The 20,225-nt window shown below is 31.9% G+C and overlaps 1 protein-coding gene across 3 annotated transcripts in view; it reads left to right on the top strand.

Moving 5' to 3' along the window:
• LOC145276905 (uncharacterized) overlaps positions 1–19,673 on the top strand; it is a 148,098-nt gene extending 128,425 nt beyond the window's left edge. For 2 of the 3 annotated variants that reach the window (XM_080128365.1, XM_080128366.1), the window contains one exon: positions 19,333–19,673. In XM_080128365.1, the coding sequence (XP_079984491.1) occupies positions 19,333–19,549 (217 nt within the window). In that variant the 3' untranslated portion in view covers positions 19,550–19,673. Of the gene's footprint in view, positions 1–898; positions 1,348–19,332 lie in introns of those variants that run through there. The other variant, XM_080128367.1, reaches the window with a different exon arrangement.
• The last annotated feature ends 552 nt before the right edge of the window (positions 19,674–20,225 follow it).

The raw sequence follows: 20,225 nt of genomic DNA, 5'->3' as shown, positions 1-20,225 counted from the left end.
TCTTTTTTCCCGATTCTTTTCTTTTCTCCTGCTTCTCTACTTATAAAATCAGTTCCGATACGTTGCAGTAAAATAGTATTTGTAAACATGAGTGGCTGGTAGTTTGGTCTCCTTACATTTTGCCCATTACTCTGTACGTACGTTCTATTATCTCTTGTGATCTCACTTCGATGCTGCTTCACTTCATAACAGACAGCCAGGGAGGCCACAGCAAAAGAAAGAACTCCACTTTTTAAAATGGCTAGTCGCTAACTTAATAATAGTGTCTCGTCCTTCTAGGGTTCTTATTACTCCATTTAATGAGACTCATGTCGTTCTAATCCGTCTCCGTGTCCCCACTCCATAAGGTTGATCAGCATTATAAGCGCAGCTGTTCACAGCCATGTTTACCAAATGGGTTCCGAGTGTGAGAGCCTTTGTTGGAAGCACAGCGTTCTCTCATTGGTCGATGTGCTTGTCAATGCATTAGCAACGAAGACTGCGATTGGTCAGTTAATTTGTCTAGGCAACGACAAGCTGACCTCTCTGTGTCATCATATCACACAGGAAGAAGAAAGTAGCTCCATCTAAAAAAAAAACAAAAAAAATCAGCTTTCTTCCTCCTTCCTCATCAGTCCTCTTTTTCATTTTACTCAATCAGACACTCACGATTTAATTTCTCAATCAACACATATTATTCCATCGCAATCTTTAACATCGCGAAAATAAGGCTGTCTTATCTGTTATTACAAATATTTTAAAGTTTTTTTTTTCATTCATCATTTTCTTCCAACTCTCTCTCTCTCTCTTTCTCTCTCAATATTATTTTTGGATCAACCGTTATAACGGCACAAAGTATAAATATTAAATAAAGAAGGATACTTTTTTACACTTCGTAATTAATTCTAATTAAAGGTTAAATATATACGCTTTAATTGCTCGTTAAAAATAACTGTTAAACTTGCTCGCACATTTTCTCGTATAAAATTGATGAGTGATAGGAAAGAAAAATAGAGTAAGAAAACAATAATACCAGCAGTCGAGTAGTTACATCACGATCATAAATTCGTTGATTTCAAAAGCGAAAGTTACTCATTGAAGTGGTGTTCGTAAGAAATGAAATTCAGTCGAGTCTGATCGTCAAAAAACGTAAAGTGTTAGAAAGGGGAGTTTGAAAATGAAAAGTAAACTTTATTCTGGAGAGAAAAAAAAAAGAACATGTAATTTGACATCAAACAAGACGGTTCTTTCTCGTGTGGCGTACATTGTATTTATGATTCACGTGTATTGGTGATAACGCACACACTCCTAGCATGTCTTTATATCTCGTTCAAGTGTTGTTGGAGTTACAAGGCACATGCAACGCAGGTACGTTACTGATACTTTGAGGGATGGACAATAACACGGCTTTGCTTAACCACTACAATAAATAAAATTTAAAAAAAAAAAAAAGGCAAAAACTAAAAGCGTTTTTAAGAACATCGCACAAAATAAATAAATAAATAAATAAAAGATAAACTAACACGCTAAACTGTACTAAAAAAAAACAAATGAACTAAAGTTTCAATTATAAATTAATCATGAATGACTATTTAATTAAATCCTTATAATCGGCTTTCGTTTTTACCCTTGATTTCAATACAAACTTTTGAAAAAATAAAATAAATACAACTAATAAATGCAATTAAGAACTTTATAAAATACAACAAAATTAAAATTTTTAATTATGAAAATTTCAAAAACTATTAACTATTTTTTGCCCATTACAAAAAACACTTTTAAAATATCTTGAAGCATTAAACAAATAATCCACGTTTTCCATTATTCCATGTTATTGTTTTGTGTTCTAAAATATTGTTTTAAAAATGGTATTTTTAAAATACTTATTTTGGCAGACCTGTACGAGAGTGCTCACCCTCTAAAATGCATGTTTTGCACCTTTATTTAACTTTTTCTGGCGATTATCATAGATTACAAACTTAAGTATCATAATAGCAGAAAAAATTTTGAAAAAAAAAAAAAAATTAATGACTTTTAAGAAGGGGGTTCAGTGGGTTCACTTCCTCATTATAACGTTCTACTTCATTGCTACCTGACTTACTGTCCATTTCTATACCGACGTGTCACGTGATTAGTACGTTATAACGAGAAAGTTATAGTCATTAAATTTTTTTTTTTTTTTTTTCAAATTTTTTTTCTGCTAAGTCTGTAATAATCTATGATAACTGTCGGAAAAAAAAAAACTTATTAAAAAAAATAGGTAAAAAACACGCCGTACAGGTCCGCCCTTATAAAAGAATAATAATACTATATATATATATATATATATATATATATATATATATATATATATATATATATATATATATATATATATATATATATATATATATATATATGTTTGCATTACTGTACACATAGATTCGAAAAAGTCGTCAAAAAACAAATATATAACAAATAAATGTTATCAAAGGCAAGATAAGTTATTTTTCTACCTAACTGGATATGTTTTCAGTATTTTTATTTAATGTAACATGTTTATTCAGCTCGAAAAACATACTGTGTTTACCGATGTATTGGAAAATTCAAAATGGCACCCGACTCTCTCTTTAACACGGTAAGTTTGGGAAAAGGTACTATAAATATAAAATTAGACAAAATACTGTTAAAAACTCACTCAATATATATTACCGTGGCATAGGTTGACATATATTCGGTGGGGTTTTAATAGTATTTTGTCTAGTTTATTATTTATAACACCTTTCCCCGAACTTACCGTGTTAAAGAGAGAGTCGGGCGCCATTTGTAATTTTTCAATACATCGGTAAACAATGTATGTTTTTCGAGCTGAATAAACATGTTACATTGAATAAAAACACGAAAAATATGTCCAGTTAGGTAGAAAAGTAACTTATCTTGCCTTTGATAACATCTATTTGTTATATATTTGTTTTTTGACAACTTTTTCGAATCTATGTGTACAGTAATAATACACACCCATATATATATATATATATATATATATATATATATATATATATATATATATATATATATATCATGAATTAACTAGATAGAACTTCAGTTCACGTTAGAGATAGAGTAAATAAATTAATTCACTTCAGTGAATTAATTTTTTCTTAATGTTAAGTAAAATAAATTTCAATACCAAGTAAATATGTTTTTCCTTCTAGAAATTTGTAACTTTAAAAGATTAAAATAACTTTTTAGTCTTTTTTTGGCTAACAACAAAATGTAGCATTAACCGACTCGGCGACTACATTTCATCTTTTCTATCGTCGGCCAGTAAATAAGAAATCCTTCTCGACTGAGTCAAAGTTTGCTTTTTTTCCCTCGAATTAGAGTGACCTTTTTTGGAAGTTAGACTTTATCTTATTAAAAAGCGACCTTATATCTAACGCTGCTGCTCTCGTGAGGAGGCAAATACGGACTAATGTCAACAATATCTTTTTTATGAAATATTATGGAAGATAACTTATCTTAGATAAGAGAAAAAATAATAGACTACAAATTTTGAAAGTTTATGTAAATGAAAAAAAAAAAGCTACAATTTGTTTTTCTAAAAAGAATTTGTGAATAATTTAATTGTTGTTGTTTTTCAGGTTGCGTCATAAATAATTTTAAAAAATAAAACAAAAATATATTGAGGTACAGTTTTTTGCGTCTACCTTTTCACTAAATTATCCCCCCCTCCAAAAAAGCAAATAACAATAATGTGAAATAATCATAATAAACTCATCACACACCAGTCGGCCTTCGAGTAAAAAAAAAAAAAAAAAAAAAAAAAAAAATCAAAGCAAAGTATCTTTTCTAGACTGAGGCAATTTTTATTTATTTTTATTCCAAACTAAAGTTCGATTTTTGCTTGATCTTGTCACATTAAAAATCGACTTTGTGTCGAACTTTGCTCTCATGGGGAGGCAAGTATATCGAGGCAACAAACACCGAAAAATTTGGCATTTATGCAGTATAGTTTACAACCTAAAAATCCAAAACAAAAAATATATACAACAAATAATTTTTACCAAACGTAAGACAATTGAATTTTCCAGTGACATGTATAATTTTGAAGTCCCTTTCCCACACACCTACAAAACTTTCACCAAAAACTGGAAGAGCTACTTTCCCGAGCAGCATCGCGAGTCGTAGATGACCACCACTGGAACTCTCTCAGGTTTACCATTTTAAAGTGTGGAAATTGATTGTCATATCAATAATTTTTGAATATGTTATTGTAACTTTGATTTAGTCACACATGAGTAAATAAAAAATAGCAGTCGATTTTGTTTCGAGATGATCGCTAATTTCAGGCTTAAAAGATAGTAAAAAAAAAAAAAAAAAAAAAAAAAGACAGAAAGAAAAAAAGCTGACTATCACTAAATCTATGTCAGATCGGCAATTCCCTGACTTAAAATTAGTGGTAGGGTAAGACTTTTTTTTTTTTTTTTTAACTATTTTCTAAACAGGACACTCCGACACGTCTCCGTCATGGACTTACTTTTAAATATAGCGACAATTGTCAGTCTCACTACTCAAGCGCATTTCCTTATCTAAATCTGTGAACATTCTTTAACTTTTATTCATTAATTCATTACTTTCGGTTGTTCAACAAGACATAAATAAAGTTGATATTTACACGTTGGAATATCACACATTGAGAAAAGCTGCACATGCACAATAAATCCTAAACGTACACATACAAAAATCCTAAACGTACACATACAAAAATCCTAAACTTACACATACAAAAATCCTAAACTTACACATACAAAAATCCTAAACGTACACATACAAAAATCCTAAACTTACACATACAAAAATCCTAAACGTACACATACAAAAATCCTAAACTTACACATACAAAAATCCTAAACGTACACATACAAAAATCCTAAACTTACACATACAATAAATCCTAAACGTACACATACAAAAATCCTAAACTTACACATACAATAAATCCTAAACTTACACATACAAAAATCCTAAACTTACACATGCAAAAATCCGGGCATAGACAACCTATCCGATTTCTGGCTGAAACAACTAACAGTACTTCATAATTACTATAGTGGCTCCTTCATCAGACTCATGAAGCCACATCAGCATGCTAGTAAAAATTAATGCAACCTTCATACCCAAAACGAGTGAGGCACAACATCCTAGTAAATAGTATTCTTCTATCTTCTTCTATGATATAAAAGGCAAAATGTGTGTGTGTGTGTGTGTGTGTGTGTGCGCGCGCGCGTGCGCGCCAAAAACTTTCATCACACGCGATGAACACTGATAAAATTGGTATCGTTAGAAACACCGCACTCTCGGATGATAAATATCCCAAAATTGACTAAAAACATTAATTCTGTGCTGGTTAACTGAGCTGTTTTTGCAAGGAGGGGTCAGTTTTTGCATCAATATTTTTGTAAAGTCATCATACGTCTTGCAATGACTAAACTTATTTTAAACACCCGTGACATTGTAAGTCGCGGTGGACACGATAACTAAACTGTTGGCTTTTTTCACTTCCTTTTCCTTTTAGCGTTACAGGTTTGAGCCTGGCTACTGCAGCTAATTTTTTTTTTTTTTTTTTTTTTTTTGCTTGCACGGGTACTCACTTATTTTCAAGGGGTTGATTAATTTTTTTGTGTGTGTGCTTGCACAGGTACTCGCTGCTATTTCTTTTTTTTTTTAGAACTCCACACCCGGGCAACACTGATAGTTAAATATAAACTTATCTGCTGTCTCACCATCACCTACAAACTCTTAACTGGCTTAGTTGCAAGGCAGGAAGTGTTTTGTCACCAAGGACAAGTTATTGATTAACAAAACCATCCTTGAAAAAGCATGGAATAAAACCATGGCTGTCCAGATAAAGATTTAGTAAAATACCATGTTATTAATCCTCTAGGGCCGCCTGTGCCATATATGGCACAATCCCAATCAGGAAGATTAGAGCCCAAGGATCATGGCACATTTCATAACTTTCAAGTTTTTAAATGAATTCACTTTTTTTGTTCAGATTCATGATCCTTGATCCAATAAAATCTATAATTTCAAATTTCAGAATTTTTATTAATATGTATTAATATGTTCAGGCCCTAGAGGGTTAAGTTACACCAATGGAACAATAACTAACCCTGATGTCCAGATCTAAAGAAGAATCTTCCAGGAAGACAGTTTGTCTTTTTTACTCTTTGGCCTGGTGATAGGTGAACAAATGCTGGAGTATCCAGAACCTAAACAAATCACCTTTATGGATGACCTCAAGCTGTAAGTTAACTCTTGCAAGTTATATATACTTTCTCCAAAGATAATGAAATGGATAAATGTGCCAAATGCTCCTTCAAAGCCGGAAAGAAGATCCACACGGGAAACATACAACTGGATAAATAAACTAGCATCAAAAGTTGGAAAAATACAAATACGTTGGTATTGAATGAAATGATTCAGTTTAACATACCCCTTTTTTTTCTTTTTTTTTTTTTGTAAAAAGCTGACTTTTATTTTTGATAGTCTGACTTTTAGACAGATCTTGCTTGCTATGACCTCATGACGTCAATTTTCACTGAACAGGCCTGAATCTATATTTACACCGATTATAACCATACCTTTACCCAACAGTAACAAAGTGTCAGACTGATTGTAAAAAACATATCCTCAATTGGTACGAAGAGAAATAAGTTGGTTCAACTTACTTATGCACCAACTGCATAAACACTTGAAAATATCAATAAAAAGGAGTTGTATATTTTTGTAAAAAAAATCTACTCCAAATTCAAATAAAAGAAATAAAAGAAAAATTTATATTGGAGGAAGAGTTTAAAAGATCTTCATCAAAAACAATAAAATAAAGCATTAAATATTTGGCACTAAGACATGGGGACCAATACCCACACTATATAGTATAGAACACAAAATATTATTAGTCTAAACATATAGCAACAAATTGTCATTGCAAAAGTTTGAACAACGTACACATTCTCCATGTCAAATAAGCACTACCTAAAACAACTTGTGGTAGGAAAACAAGTACAGACTTAATTGTTAATACGCACATTTCACTAGAAGCTTAATACCCGTGAAAAAATAATTTAACCGAAATATTTTTTAACTTATTTCATCGTGGTAAAAACTTTTCAATCTTCTAATCCTTCTTGTGTTTAATAAATAAAACTTACAGAATTTATTTGTATGAATTAGGCTGTTAATTTATTTCATTTGCAGGAATTCCTGTACACAACTAAAAGTAGATGAATAGAAATAAGTTTTCTATGAAGAAAAGAGAACATATTTTAATATATACCAACAACAACAAAAAAAACAAATATAAATGAAAAAAATAACAATATAAATGAAAAATAAAAATAAAATAAGGGTCATTGGTGGTGGTGGACGGGATGACCTTTTTTTTTTTTTTTTTTAAGAAATTTTCACAGAAAGTTCAAACTAAAAGGATTGACTATGTTAATATATAAGACCAACCGACTTTGCCAGCTTGATATAGCTTTGCAAAGTTAGCTATTTAAAACCAACATTTTGATTTCATATATATATATATATATATATATATATATATATATATATATATATATATATATATATATATATATATATATATATATACACACAGTAGAACCCCGGGACACGGCATAAAAAATTAGTAACAAAATATAATCCAGTATATAATACACATGTATATAATCAAATAACATTATAAATAACACTGTAAGACGGGGCAACTACTGTAACCAGGAGCCGGAAAAACATCGTATTCCACATAGTAACCTGAAAAAAAAAAAAAAAAAAAAAAAAAAAACGTATCCTAGAGCCACCGTATACCGGGTTTCTATTGAATAACAGAAGACAAAAACTTTTGTATTTATTCATAAAAATAGATAAACATTAACATTTTTCACAATTTTTTTTAATCTTTTAAATAATACCAAAGAAATGAAAAGAAAGAAACTAATTCGCCTGAGTGATGGAATGCAGTGTTTGGGTGGTTGGGGAAGGAAGTTTGGTGTTGGGGAGAAGAGAGGGTAAGAGAGAGATTGTAAATGAAAAAGAGACAATAGAATGACACCAAATTTTCTTTTTTTATTAGTTATTAAAGAGTCCTTTTCCCAAAGAGGGAGAGAGAGGGGGGGGGGGGGTTAGTCATATGCGTCTGATAATTCTTTGATCCGCATCAGTCCATCTTTCTAACTAGCTAAGACATATTAGCTTTTCCTTTGATAATTATTAAGAATATTTTAAGAAAGGTTTTTGCAATTTATCCTTTTTTATTAAATTACTTTTAAATCCTGCTAATATCAACAAAGCCATAGTATATACTAAAATTACAAATGAATAACACCAAATATTTTTTTTACATGGCAGTCACCACTTATGAAGGCCTGAAGGCCACTAAAGGATAAGGTTTAATAAGTGTACGTTAATCACTGAGACAACAGTGTATTAATAGTTAGAGATGGAAATGGCATAGAAATTAATTATTTGGGGGGGGGCAACAAGAACATATTTACATTGAACTTGAAAACAACTATACTGTAGTCAGCTGGAATGTAGGCCAGCGAAACAGAGTTCCACAGGCAGGCAGTTCTAGGAAAGAAGCTTTTTCCATGGACTTTGCATTTAGATTTAGGGACAGGTAGAGAGTGGGGGAAATTGCTGATGGTCATTGTAGCTAGACAAGTGTTTTTTGTAAAAAATTAGCAAGGGAGGACCATAGATTGAAGCTGAAACAAGTACTTACCATGAAAATAATGATAGAACAGAGACATGCTCGAAACATCTCTTCTGTGGGAAAAGAAAAAAAGGCATCACCTACTAGGTTTCGAAGCCAGTTTTGAACTTTGTCCAGGCAGGATAGGATGCTCTGAGCAGCTCCAACCCAAATATGGCAATAGTACTCCATTTTAGGACATATACAAGTAGAGGATTGTGTCGGGAGTTTGATACTTTCTGGAGTGGTAAAATGACGCAATCATTTTTCCAGCAACCTTGGCAACAGATTTGATGTAAATCTTTTATTTCAGGTCAGGAGAAAGGTCAGACTCAGTGTCAAAACAAGGAGTCTCTTTTAGATGAGGGCTATTCATATCAATTGGGGCTAAGTGAGGATCAGTGTTTATAGTGAAAATATAAAAGCTTCGGTTTGGATGTGTTAAAATTTACCAGCCATTTTTACCCCATTGCGCCACAGACTCAAGGTCCTAGGAGAGTGACTCAGAGAGATCTTAGTCATTGTTAGCCTTTGAAGTGTTGCCATAAATCTTAGTGTCACCTGCATATATGTCAACGAATGAACTTAGAATGTGATTTGGGAGATCATTGCTGAAGATAAGATGAGATCATGACACACAAACGACTGATCTGTATTGAGATGCAGAAGACCGATTTCAAGTATTTTTAAATATTGAGAAAATTAATGAGATTTTCCAAGGTGTTGGAAAGCATTTCTCCTTTATGCATTGATTGAACAGTTTTGCAAAAATAGGTGCTAGTTCCAGTTGTAGCTTTTTGAGTATTATAACTAGAATATTGTCAGAATCGGTTGCATTGCTGGCATCAAGGTTCTTGATGAGTATGGTTATATCACAAACAGATATGTGGACGTCACTCATATTATTTTAAGTCTTTGAAGGGAATTCGGGAGGTAAGAGACCCTGATCACATGAAGTTGAGTTTTTGGCAAAGTGTTTATTATAGACTGTTTAAAAAGTAGTTATGCAAATTATATATATGAATGTCTATGTGTGCTTCACCAGTTTTATATATATATATATATATATATATATATATATATATATATATATATATATATATATATATATATATATATATTGGTATTATAAGGTATTGTATCTCAGTACCTGATAATGACCGTCATAATAAAAAATTTAGTGTATGGTAGCAAGAAAGGCAGACAAAGTATTAAGTTAAATATTTATTGAAGAAGCGAAATAGATGAAAATAATTAGAAATGTCTTGTCTCTTATTTATAAGAAGTTTCAGAGAAGAAAATAAAGTCCCTGTCATTAAGATTTGTTGTTGACAACAGTGAGCGAATGGCTTCCACTGCTATGAGAAAGAAAGTGCAAAAAATGTTCGAGTTAGTTGTTGCTGCTGCTTTTAGAGAGAAAGAGTAATTCATATGAGTCATCCCGACAACCTCTGTCACCGACTGCTGTTATGAGAAAGAAAGGGTGAAGATGTTGAGGCTAGTTGCTGCTGTTCTTAGAAAGTTGTCCCGACAGCCTCCGTCACCAACTGCTGCCTGTCATCTAATGATGCAAGCCTTTATATACTGTGCGCACGGACGTAGTTAAAGACAAACAGTTTGTGCTACAATCAGAGGAAACATTTTATTGTCATTGTGTTGGAATGTCAAGATTACCCTTGTGAGGGAATGTTTGTTTCCTGGCGTCCACATTTGTTTGTTTCCATTTAAACTTGGTGTATCTGTGAATGAATTTATACTAAGTTTGTCACTTGTAGTCCTTTTATAAATATTTTATCACATATTTTTGTATCTCAGATGTCAAAAATTTCCTATTTCCTTGCGTAATAATTTTTTGCTTTATATAATGTGTATTGTAGTAGAAGGATTGGTACAAAAAGCATAGTTTATGACAACTTAATGTGTCGTTAACAGTCGATTGAATATCATAGTGAAACACAAGTCGGTGACATTGTAACTTACATATCGACGTTGTCATATCAGTAGCTGCTCCTGGTGTTTGGGTGTCTTCGCTCCTGCTGATGCAATCTGTGTTTTGTTTATATATCATTATAGGCTTGATGGGAATCATATATTTCACAATATAACATATATATATATATATATATTAGTGATGGGACGATGCCAAAATTTTTCCCGATTCCGATTCCGATTCCGTTCAAAATTTCCGATTCCGATCCGATTCCCGATTCCGATTCCGATTCTTGTAAAATTTATACATATTTAATTAGAGATTTTTTTTTGTTTGTTTTTTCGTAAATTTTCAAATTATTACATAAACCCCTGGTTAATGTCCGCGTATATTTTATCTCACATGTTTGCCTTGTAATTGATTAAAAATTGTAACACAACAAAACATTTATTTTGATTTTAAAACAAAGCTATATTGTACCAGTTCGTATTTACTGTATAACATGCTACTTACATGAATAGTGGAAAATATTCGAAGATTGGTAGGCAAAATAAGAAAACGATGTAAGAACAATATATTTAACAACGCCACTTAGCAAAGCCACATCTCATTGTTACGAACGAATTTCTAAATAATAATATTACTATTATGAAAACCATTTTTAACGTGAGATTGCATGAGCTTTCTGTGCTTTCTCTCGCAGCTAAATCCCTATTCCAAAATGAAATATTACTTTTATAGATTACGTGTTAGAACATTTTTTTAATTGGCGGAAAGAAAAGCGATCATTTAGAATTTAGAGTGTAAGATCAGTTTCGAATATAAATTTAACGTAAAATGATCATCATTTCTGGCCATCCTAATTCTTTATGGATATTAACTAAAGTGTTTCCCACTAAATTAAGTTCGGTTTGCAACGTTGTAAAACCATGTGTAATCGCTTAAAAAGTAGACACCCTACCCCCAATAAGCGCACATAATTTAAAATTGGTAACACACTACAGCTCATGTTACGTTATATTTATTTGTGAAACTGACCGTCTATTTTAAATTCCTAATCGTTTTATATTAGTGTTGTGTCGATTAATCGGAATCGGGAATCGGATAAATCGGTAATTTTGGGGGTATCGGAATCGGTATTGGAATCGGAAAAATTTGTGCCTAATTTCCGATTCCCAAATCGATTCTTTTAATATTTTTAAAAAGTTCATTTTCAATTGTTTGTACCGATTATAAATATTTCTTTCTTTTAAACTATTAGTAAAACTAAAGAAGATCTAAACTTATTTTATATGCGTAAAATAAACAAAACAAAAATTGAAACTTTGCGAAAATTCGCTAGGTAACCTTTAGAAGAATGCAGTTTATTTTCAAAGTAGCGAAAGAATTGTCTAAAATTAAAGAAATATTTTGCCCAGAAAAATAATATCAAACATTATTGCTAATTAAATGAAAAGTAGAATATAAAAGTGTTGGGTTTTGTCGGTATGTTTGCTGCTCCCTCACTCGGCAATCGGTATTGACAAATATAACAAGCCGTGCATGCATGGTCCCCCTCTATGTGAGGAGGGGGGATCGAATAAAGTGATAAAAAAAGTGATACATAACTGATAAAAAAACAATTTTGAGTGAAAATAAAATTTTCAAAAGTTTTCAGAAAAATGACTAAGTTCAACTTTTGCTCCACACCCACTATTAGCCCTAAAACCTCCAGGGCTTGTGACTCTGATTTTTCCCAGGGTCAGTGATACTTCCATCAGGTGTATATCAGGTATGCCCATGGTTTTGCCAAGTTTCAGAAAAATCTAATGAATGGATGAAAAGTTATTCTGAAAAATATGTCAATTTTGTCTATTTAGAGTCATTTTGAGGTATTTTTTTACCTCTTTTGCCCCCATGGGGGAGCTGATTACTTGTAAAAATGGACAAACGGCTATGTTTCAGGCCTTAAGACATGTAAATTTGAGTTCAGCACCATAAAAAAACACTAAATAGAGATACATAATCACATTTTAGACAAATATGAAAAAAAGAGCCTAAAAAAGGGGTGGTTTTTAGCCCTAAAAGTTCCAGGGGGGCGCAAACCAGAGTTTTGCCAGGGTCAGCGATACTGAATTTACATTTGCAACAATTGCCTTCACATTTTGGACAAGTTTCAGTAAAATCTAATGGACGGGAAAAAAGTTATGGGGCCAAAAGTGTCATTTTTGCAATTTTGGGCATTTTTGACCCCTTTTCAGCCCCTGGGGGAGCAACGAGAGTTTTCTTTAAAAAAAACTCGATGTTGTGCACATCTACGTATTGGAGTACAACTTGTGGCAAAATTTCAGAAAAAAGTAATGGACGGTTATCCGGGAATCATCCGGACGAACGGACGAACGCCACTGAAAACTATAGTCCCTCTCCGATAAATCCGGGGGGGGGGGACCAACAAGGAATGGGCAAAATTGTGAAAAGGCTTGGCCTTTGATTTAATTTGAAATATGCTTCCAGTGTGGTTTTCTTTGATTCTGCCGGTATTGTTTATGTTTATACTTAAGGATTGCTACGACGGCGCCAATGCCGTCTGAAGCCGAGGCCTCCATGATATATATATATATATATATATATATATATATATATATATATATATATATATATATATATATATATATATCACGGAGGCCTCACTGAAGCCCGCCAATCTCACTCAAAAGTTGAGTTGAAAGTATTATGGGGTAATTAACACCTTCGATGCCGTTGGTTTCGACAACAATACTTTTTCACACCCACTTGCCAAATTTCTCAAGGAGTTTAATATGAAAAGATTTCAAACGAATAGAGTTTTATTTTATTTTCCTGGAGCCACATTGTCTGACACCGTCGCATTTTTCTCGGGTTTCGGAAAAGTTAAAAATATACATGAATATCTCACAATGAATCTATCAAAGTCTGGATAAAATAGATAAAGAGAAAACATTTAGAAATTTTTCAGATTGAAAAAGAAATTATATTTACATTTAAAAGTCCCCCCTCATTGAAATTCTACTTTTGGACGATATTTGTAAACCCACTAAAAACCAAATTATTTTTAGATCTAGGATGAAGCTCTAAACTGTCTTCACGTATTAAAAAAGGGTGCTTGTGCAGTTTACACTATGTTAAAAAACGAAAAATAAAAAAATATATATATTCTACGTACTCGTTATGGAATGAAGTTCTCATAAAAAAATCACGTAATTTCATCAAATAGTTTTTATTTTATGCCGTAAAAACGATTTGGGAAATTCGGAATCTTCCTAAAAAAACTGCGATAATTAGTCAAGGGAGCGTAAAACAAAAACTATTTAATGAAATTACGTGATTTTGTTATGAGAACTTCATTCTATAACGAGTACGTAGATCTATAGAGTTTAGTTTTACTAATAGTTTAAAAGAAATAAATATTTATAATCGGTACAAGCAATTGAAAATTAACTTTTGAAAAATATTCAAAGAATCGATTTTGGAATCGGAAATTATACACAAATTTTTCCGATTCCGATGCCGATTCCGATTCCCCGAAAATTACCGATTTAACCGATTCCCGATTCCGATTCATCGGCACAACACTAATATATATATATATATATATATATATATATATATATATATATATATATATATATATATATATACACTGTATTTCAAAGTATTTTATTGTATCATTGATTGAAATAACAGTAAACTGCTTTAATGCTAATACAGAAATGATAAATGAAAAAAAATGGTTTGCATTTATTCATTCAGATTTTAAATAGGAAAGTTTTATTACTTGCTGACAATCACTTTCAAACTGTCATTAGTTGTTGGTCATGCAGTCTGGGTTTCTGGAATGCGTTATAGAAAATGCGCAGGAAAATTTAATAGAATAATTTTCCCATTGCTTACACATAAAAACAAAAAGGACTATCAATACCAAAAATGAGTTCATTTAATCTACATGTCTAATGATGAAAATGCTATTTTAAACTTAAATGTTGACTGACAAACAACCAAAATTTCCTCTATAAGTAATCAAATTTTGTTTATTCTATTAATCAGTTTCGATCTTCTCATATTTTTTTATCATTCTAGGAATAAACAACAAATTGAGGGTTCATATCATTATATATTATATATCCTGATCATAGACAGAACTCTTCAATGACATTTTGAAACATTTATCCTTTTCACTGTACCTTATATATGTCTATCATTTTCCTAGGTAGAACCTTCAATCATTTTCCTAGGTAGAACCTTCAATACTACATTCACTCTATGGGGTTATTCTATTTAAGATTCCCAAATCGACGTTTTTATATTATCAAATAAATATGAACATAAATAAATCGTTTTTATTTAAAAGAAAATTAACAAAACGATTTCTTTATGTTCATATTCATATGCATTTAATAATATTAAAAAAAAAAAAAACGCTTTGATTCAAGAAAAAGCACTTAGCAGACTGTCTGTAAACAAAAGTTTAGTATGAATGATCTGATCCATCAGTCAGTAAGACTGGCATGTCATACCAAAATGTGACAAAGTAAAGAAAATACTATTTCAAACTTAAGTGTGACAAATTTACTTTTCATACACATTTAAAAAATGAAATCGTCTGATCAACAAAGATCATATTCGGTGATTAGTTTTATATCACTAAGGTAAAAATTCTGACTTTACCTACTTTAAAGGGATTTTTTCATAAATCAAATCGTCATAACGTTGACGAAAATAGTACAAATAAATACAAAAAACAGTAAAAAAAAGTGACACTGGTTGCATTAATTTAAACAATATTTATTTTCACAATAATATTGTTTTAAAAAGAATTCAATCACTACAATTTTAAATAAATATATAAATATAAAAAACACATACATTTTATTTATTTAAAGAATATTTAGTTGACAATGACATTATTTTTGGCTGACACTTATTATTTAAAAAGAAACAGTAAATTATGCACCTTGATGTAAAAAGCGCCATGGAATTTCCACAGTGCCATATTAGTTTATACTAATATGAGAAACATATGTCTGTTTATCCATTTATTTGTCTATTGACGTAGATGATAACTAAAATTTGGTCAGAATCATCATCTAATTAAAAAGGGAGTAAAAAGCTCACAGTATTAATGCTGGAGTCCCTCAGGGGTCCATCCTGGGCTGGGCCCAACTCTTTTCCTGATCTACATCAATGATCTTCCAAATCACATCCTTACATCATTCGTAGACATTTTTGCTGACGACACTACCATCTATGGTAGCACATCTAAGACAGTAAACGACCAAGTTCTCTCCGATTCTCTCTGCTCTGATCTTGATCACATTGTACAATGGGGAAAGGAGTGGCTTGTTACTTTTAATGCATCTAAAACCAAGCTTCTATCTTTACATCATCAACGTTCTGATCCCCATCTGGCATCAATTAAAATGAATGGCTCTCGTCTTCAGGAGGCCTCAAGTTTTGACAGGCTTCTGGGCTTGACCTTTACTCCTGATCTTAAATGGAATACATACATCAAATCTGTTGCCAAGGCCGCTGGAAAAATGGTCGGATCCTTCTATCGATCCAGTAGATATCTCACTGCTGATGCAATTCTCTATCTATATAAAAGCCAGATATGTCCAAGGATGAAATACTGTTGCCACATATGGGCAGGAGCTGCTAGAAAAGACTTGTCCTGCCTTGATAGGGTTCAAAATAGACTCTGTGGCCTGGTGGGAGATGTCCTTTTCTCTTCGCTACAACCTCTATCTCACAGAAGAGATGTTGCGAGTTTGTCTCTGATGTATCGTTATTTTCATGGAAAGTGTTCGACTGAGCTTCAATCTATGGTCCCCCCTCGCCAAACTTTCACAAGAAACATCCGTCTAGCAGTAAACACTATCAATAATTCCCCCCACTCTTTATCTGCGCCTAAATCTAAACATAGATTCCATGAACAAAGCTTCTTTCTTAGAATTGCACGCCTGTGGAATTGTCTTCCGTTTTCCTGCTTTCCAGCTGTCTATAATATGGTTGTCTTCAAGTCCAACGTGAACAAGTTTTTGATGAGCCGTTCCACTTAAGTTAACAAATTTACCAAACTTCCATTACTATCGATTACTATATTGACCTTTGGACTGCTGTACACTCTTTAACCCTTATCCTTGAGTGGCCTATCGGCCTTGATAAGTGGTGACGCCTGTGTAAAAAAAAAAAAAAAAAAAAATATTCTTTTCTTATAAAGTTCTCCCGGCTCCAATAATGCATTAAATTTCTTATTGAAAATATTTAAAATTACTTTACATTAGATGTGAATGACATTTATTTCATAGTTAAATTACACATTCTTATTTTGAGGTCTTAATTCTTAACATGTTTATAATTCTTAACATGTTTATAATTCTTAACATGTTTATAATTCTTAACATGTTTATAATTCTTAACATGTTTATAATTCTTAACATGTTTATAATTCTTAACATGTTTATAATTCTTAACATATTTATAATTCTTAACATGTTTATAATTCTTAACATGTTTATAATTCTTAACATATTTATAATTCTTAACATGTTTATAATTCTTAACATATTTATAATTCTTAACATGTTTATAATTCTTAACATGTTTATAATTCTTAACATGTTTATAATTCTTAACATGTTTATAAGCCCATTAAGATGAGTTCGTATTTGCCTGTAAAACAATGGAAGACCTAATTGTTTGGAGGACTGTTATGAAAAGGTCTGAAAATGAATGTTACCAAGACCAAAGTGATAACCAGTGGTTATAGTATTTGAAAGCTTCCCATAAGAGGAATGTTCTGTTTATTTGTGGAAAGGGAGTCAGGTGCAATTCAATTTTCTGTGGTCATTTTCTAGTATTGGCACGCAAAGATGCAGTGGAATTACTGGTAGGTTGAGAAAGGATAACCAGTTATGTTCAAGAAGTATAAGACAATAGAGATGGGTGAGAATTCAGATGTGGAGAAAGTATATCTGGATGATGAAGATGTTGAGGTTGTCCAGAAATGTTATCATCTTGGTGATACCACTGAAGCACAGGGTGGAACAGTTGCTAGTGTGATTGTAAGATTCACTAGGTAGATAGTAGCACTGGATATCTCTAAAGCTTTTGACAGTAAAATCAACTCATACAGTTTTATTGAACGATTATTTAATATAGTCAAATCTTTGTTAGCTATAAGAAAGATCCAGGTTGTTCTTAATGGCCATGCATTTAAACAATATCGCATCAACACAGATGCACCGCAAGGGTCGATACTTGGATGTATATTATTCCTTATCTTCATAAACGACATTCTCAGTGCAATGTATTCTTTTCTCTCAGAGTTAATACTATCAGCACAATGAAAAGTCTTTGTAAAAAAATGATTTTATTCATTTAATAAAAAATCATATAAAATTATTTAAGTTTCTAAAATTTTCAAATTAACCTTATCAAATAATGTTCTCAAAGATGTGACCAAGCTCCTATTTAAAAATTATTATAATTATTATTATTATTATTATCATTATTATTATTATTAAATTAGTATAGTCGATTGCTTCAGCTACTAACAAATATAAAATTTAAAAAAACGTTTTTGTTAAAAATTTGATCTCTACCTCCTTGATACATTCTAAACGAACAGATCTAAAATTATCATAACAATAACAATTTCACAATAGGTTGTTTGTATCTAAAGGAAGTTGATACTCAATGCATTCAATCCTATTTGATCACGAACATGTGATCAACATTTTCCCTTTTTTTTTTAAAATTTATTCTAAATTCTTAGGTATCACATGTTAGTCATAAAATTGAATAGAAAATTACTTGCTCTGTAGCATTACATATTCTGGGCATTTCAGTTTTTACACACACATACAATTTGAACTATATTTCATTTATACACTGTCATTAAAAAAACGTTTAAAAAGAGAAAAGAATTTTTTAGTATTTTTTTTTACATAAATAAATAAAACTTGAAATTGAATTTAAAAAAGTAAAATTTCTTTTGTTTTAAATTTCAGTATTTAAAAAATGTTTCTATTTTTGATCAGTATAATTTATAGTAAGTTGAAAATATTTTCAAATTTTATATAATACTGTACAGCATTTGTGGCTGGACACTACTAACAAAAATTAGATGTTGATCTTTGAACAGTTTTGGTATGTGTGGCAGAAAAACACATTTTTGTGTCTCTGCGCACATCGTCATTTTTCGTCAACCAATCTGGTAACATCAAGGAGGTGTTATCAGCAGCAGCCAATCGAAATGTATAAAAGTGGTGCATTTTTTATAATTACCAGTCACTTGTGGTTTTCTTTCCAAACTCGTTGCTGGTCAGGATGGCATCCTACTACAATGACAACAGTTCTCATGCTATCATGGCACAGCATCAGCAGCAGCTCTGTTCCTAAAATCAAGACTAATAACTTTTGTTGCATACATAATGCTGCTGCACAAATCATCATTATATACTACAACCAGCTAACTCCTAAGCAACTCCAAGATGGCCGGCAATTTTCCAATACTACTATCAATATCATCTCTTTGTTCCTAGCTACAATTAGTAGCAACAGTCTTGCCCTCTATAACTAACAGCAGTTTTTGATCCTGCCTATAGCATCATAATCACCATCCAGTTCAACAGCTCTTTATAGAGACATTTATTTCTTTCAGCAACTCCAGCTCACTCCTGCAGCTCCAGTGCTTCCAGTCCTGTGGCCCACTGGTGTCCAGTTACCTGCTCCAGTGCTCACAAACGTCCAGCTACTCATACCAATACTCACTGATGCCCAGCTACTCATTTCCAGTTCCCACCGATATTCAGTTATCAGTTCCAGTGCTCACTGATGTTCAACTCCCTGCTCCAATGCCCACTGACGTCTGTACCTAAATGACTCAAGAATCTCAACATCGTAAGACAGCCGTTCTCTCTCCAGCTGATTTTAAATCCATTGCTGTACATTTTACCTTTTTCTTTGTAAACAATAAAACAATATGCTATCGTTTTAAACTGACCGTCTGTGTTTGTCATCCTTCTTTGCTATTGCCATCACTTTCTTTGTCTTATGTCTACTTAATTAATTGTAAGGTTGATTGGAACCTTCATGCCCTTGTCCTCTCTGCAATAAGGAACATGCTTTCGAAAACCCAGGAAACTTTGCTTATAGTCTTCAGTCTAAATCACGGTCACATATATTTTCAAGAACAAACAATGTAATGTAAATCAGATTTGCTTAATCATTGCTCATGAATATTCTCTCTCCACGGCCTTGACAACATATGTTCTTTAATATTGGTTTGGGCACTTAATGTATTCATTTTTTAATACTGATATCTATAAGACAATATAAAAGAAGTGAGAATCACGATCCATTTTTTATTCTCCATTACTAATGAAGATTTGGTATCTGAAGCTGAACTATACTATCACTGTATTTTAACGCTCAATCCAGTTTACTTTACTATTTCAGGCTAATGTACTAGCTTTCAATGCTCAATTTATAGGGAGTTGGTAATGTAGTATCTTTTCTGATCATCCTTTTTTTTTTTTTTGCTAGCTGGCACAA

The sequence above is a fragment of the Euprymna scolopes genome, chromosome 5 (assembly GCF_053919585.1).
Source record: "Euprymna scolopes isolate OS-2025 chromosome 5, ASM5391958v1, whole genome shotgun sequence".
In the NCBI taxonomy this organism is placed as follows: Eukaryota; Metazoa; Mollusca; class Cephalopoda; order Sepiida; family Sepiolidae; genus Euprymna; species Euprymna scolopes.
This window is presented reverse-complemented; position numbering and strand designations above follow the sequence as displayed.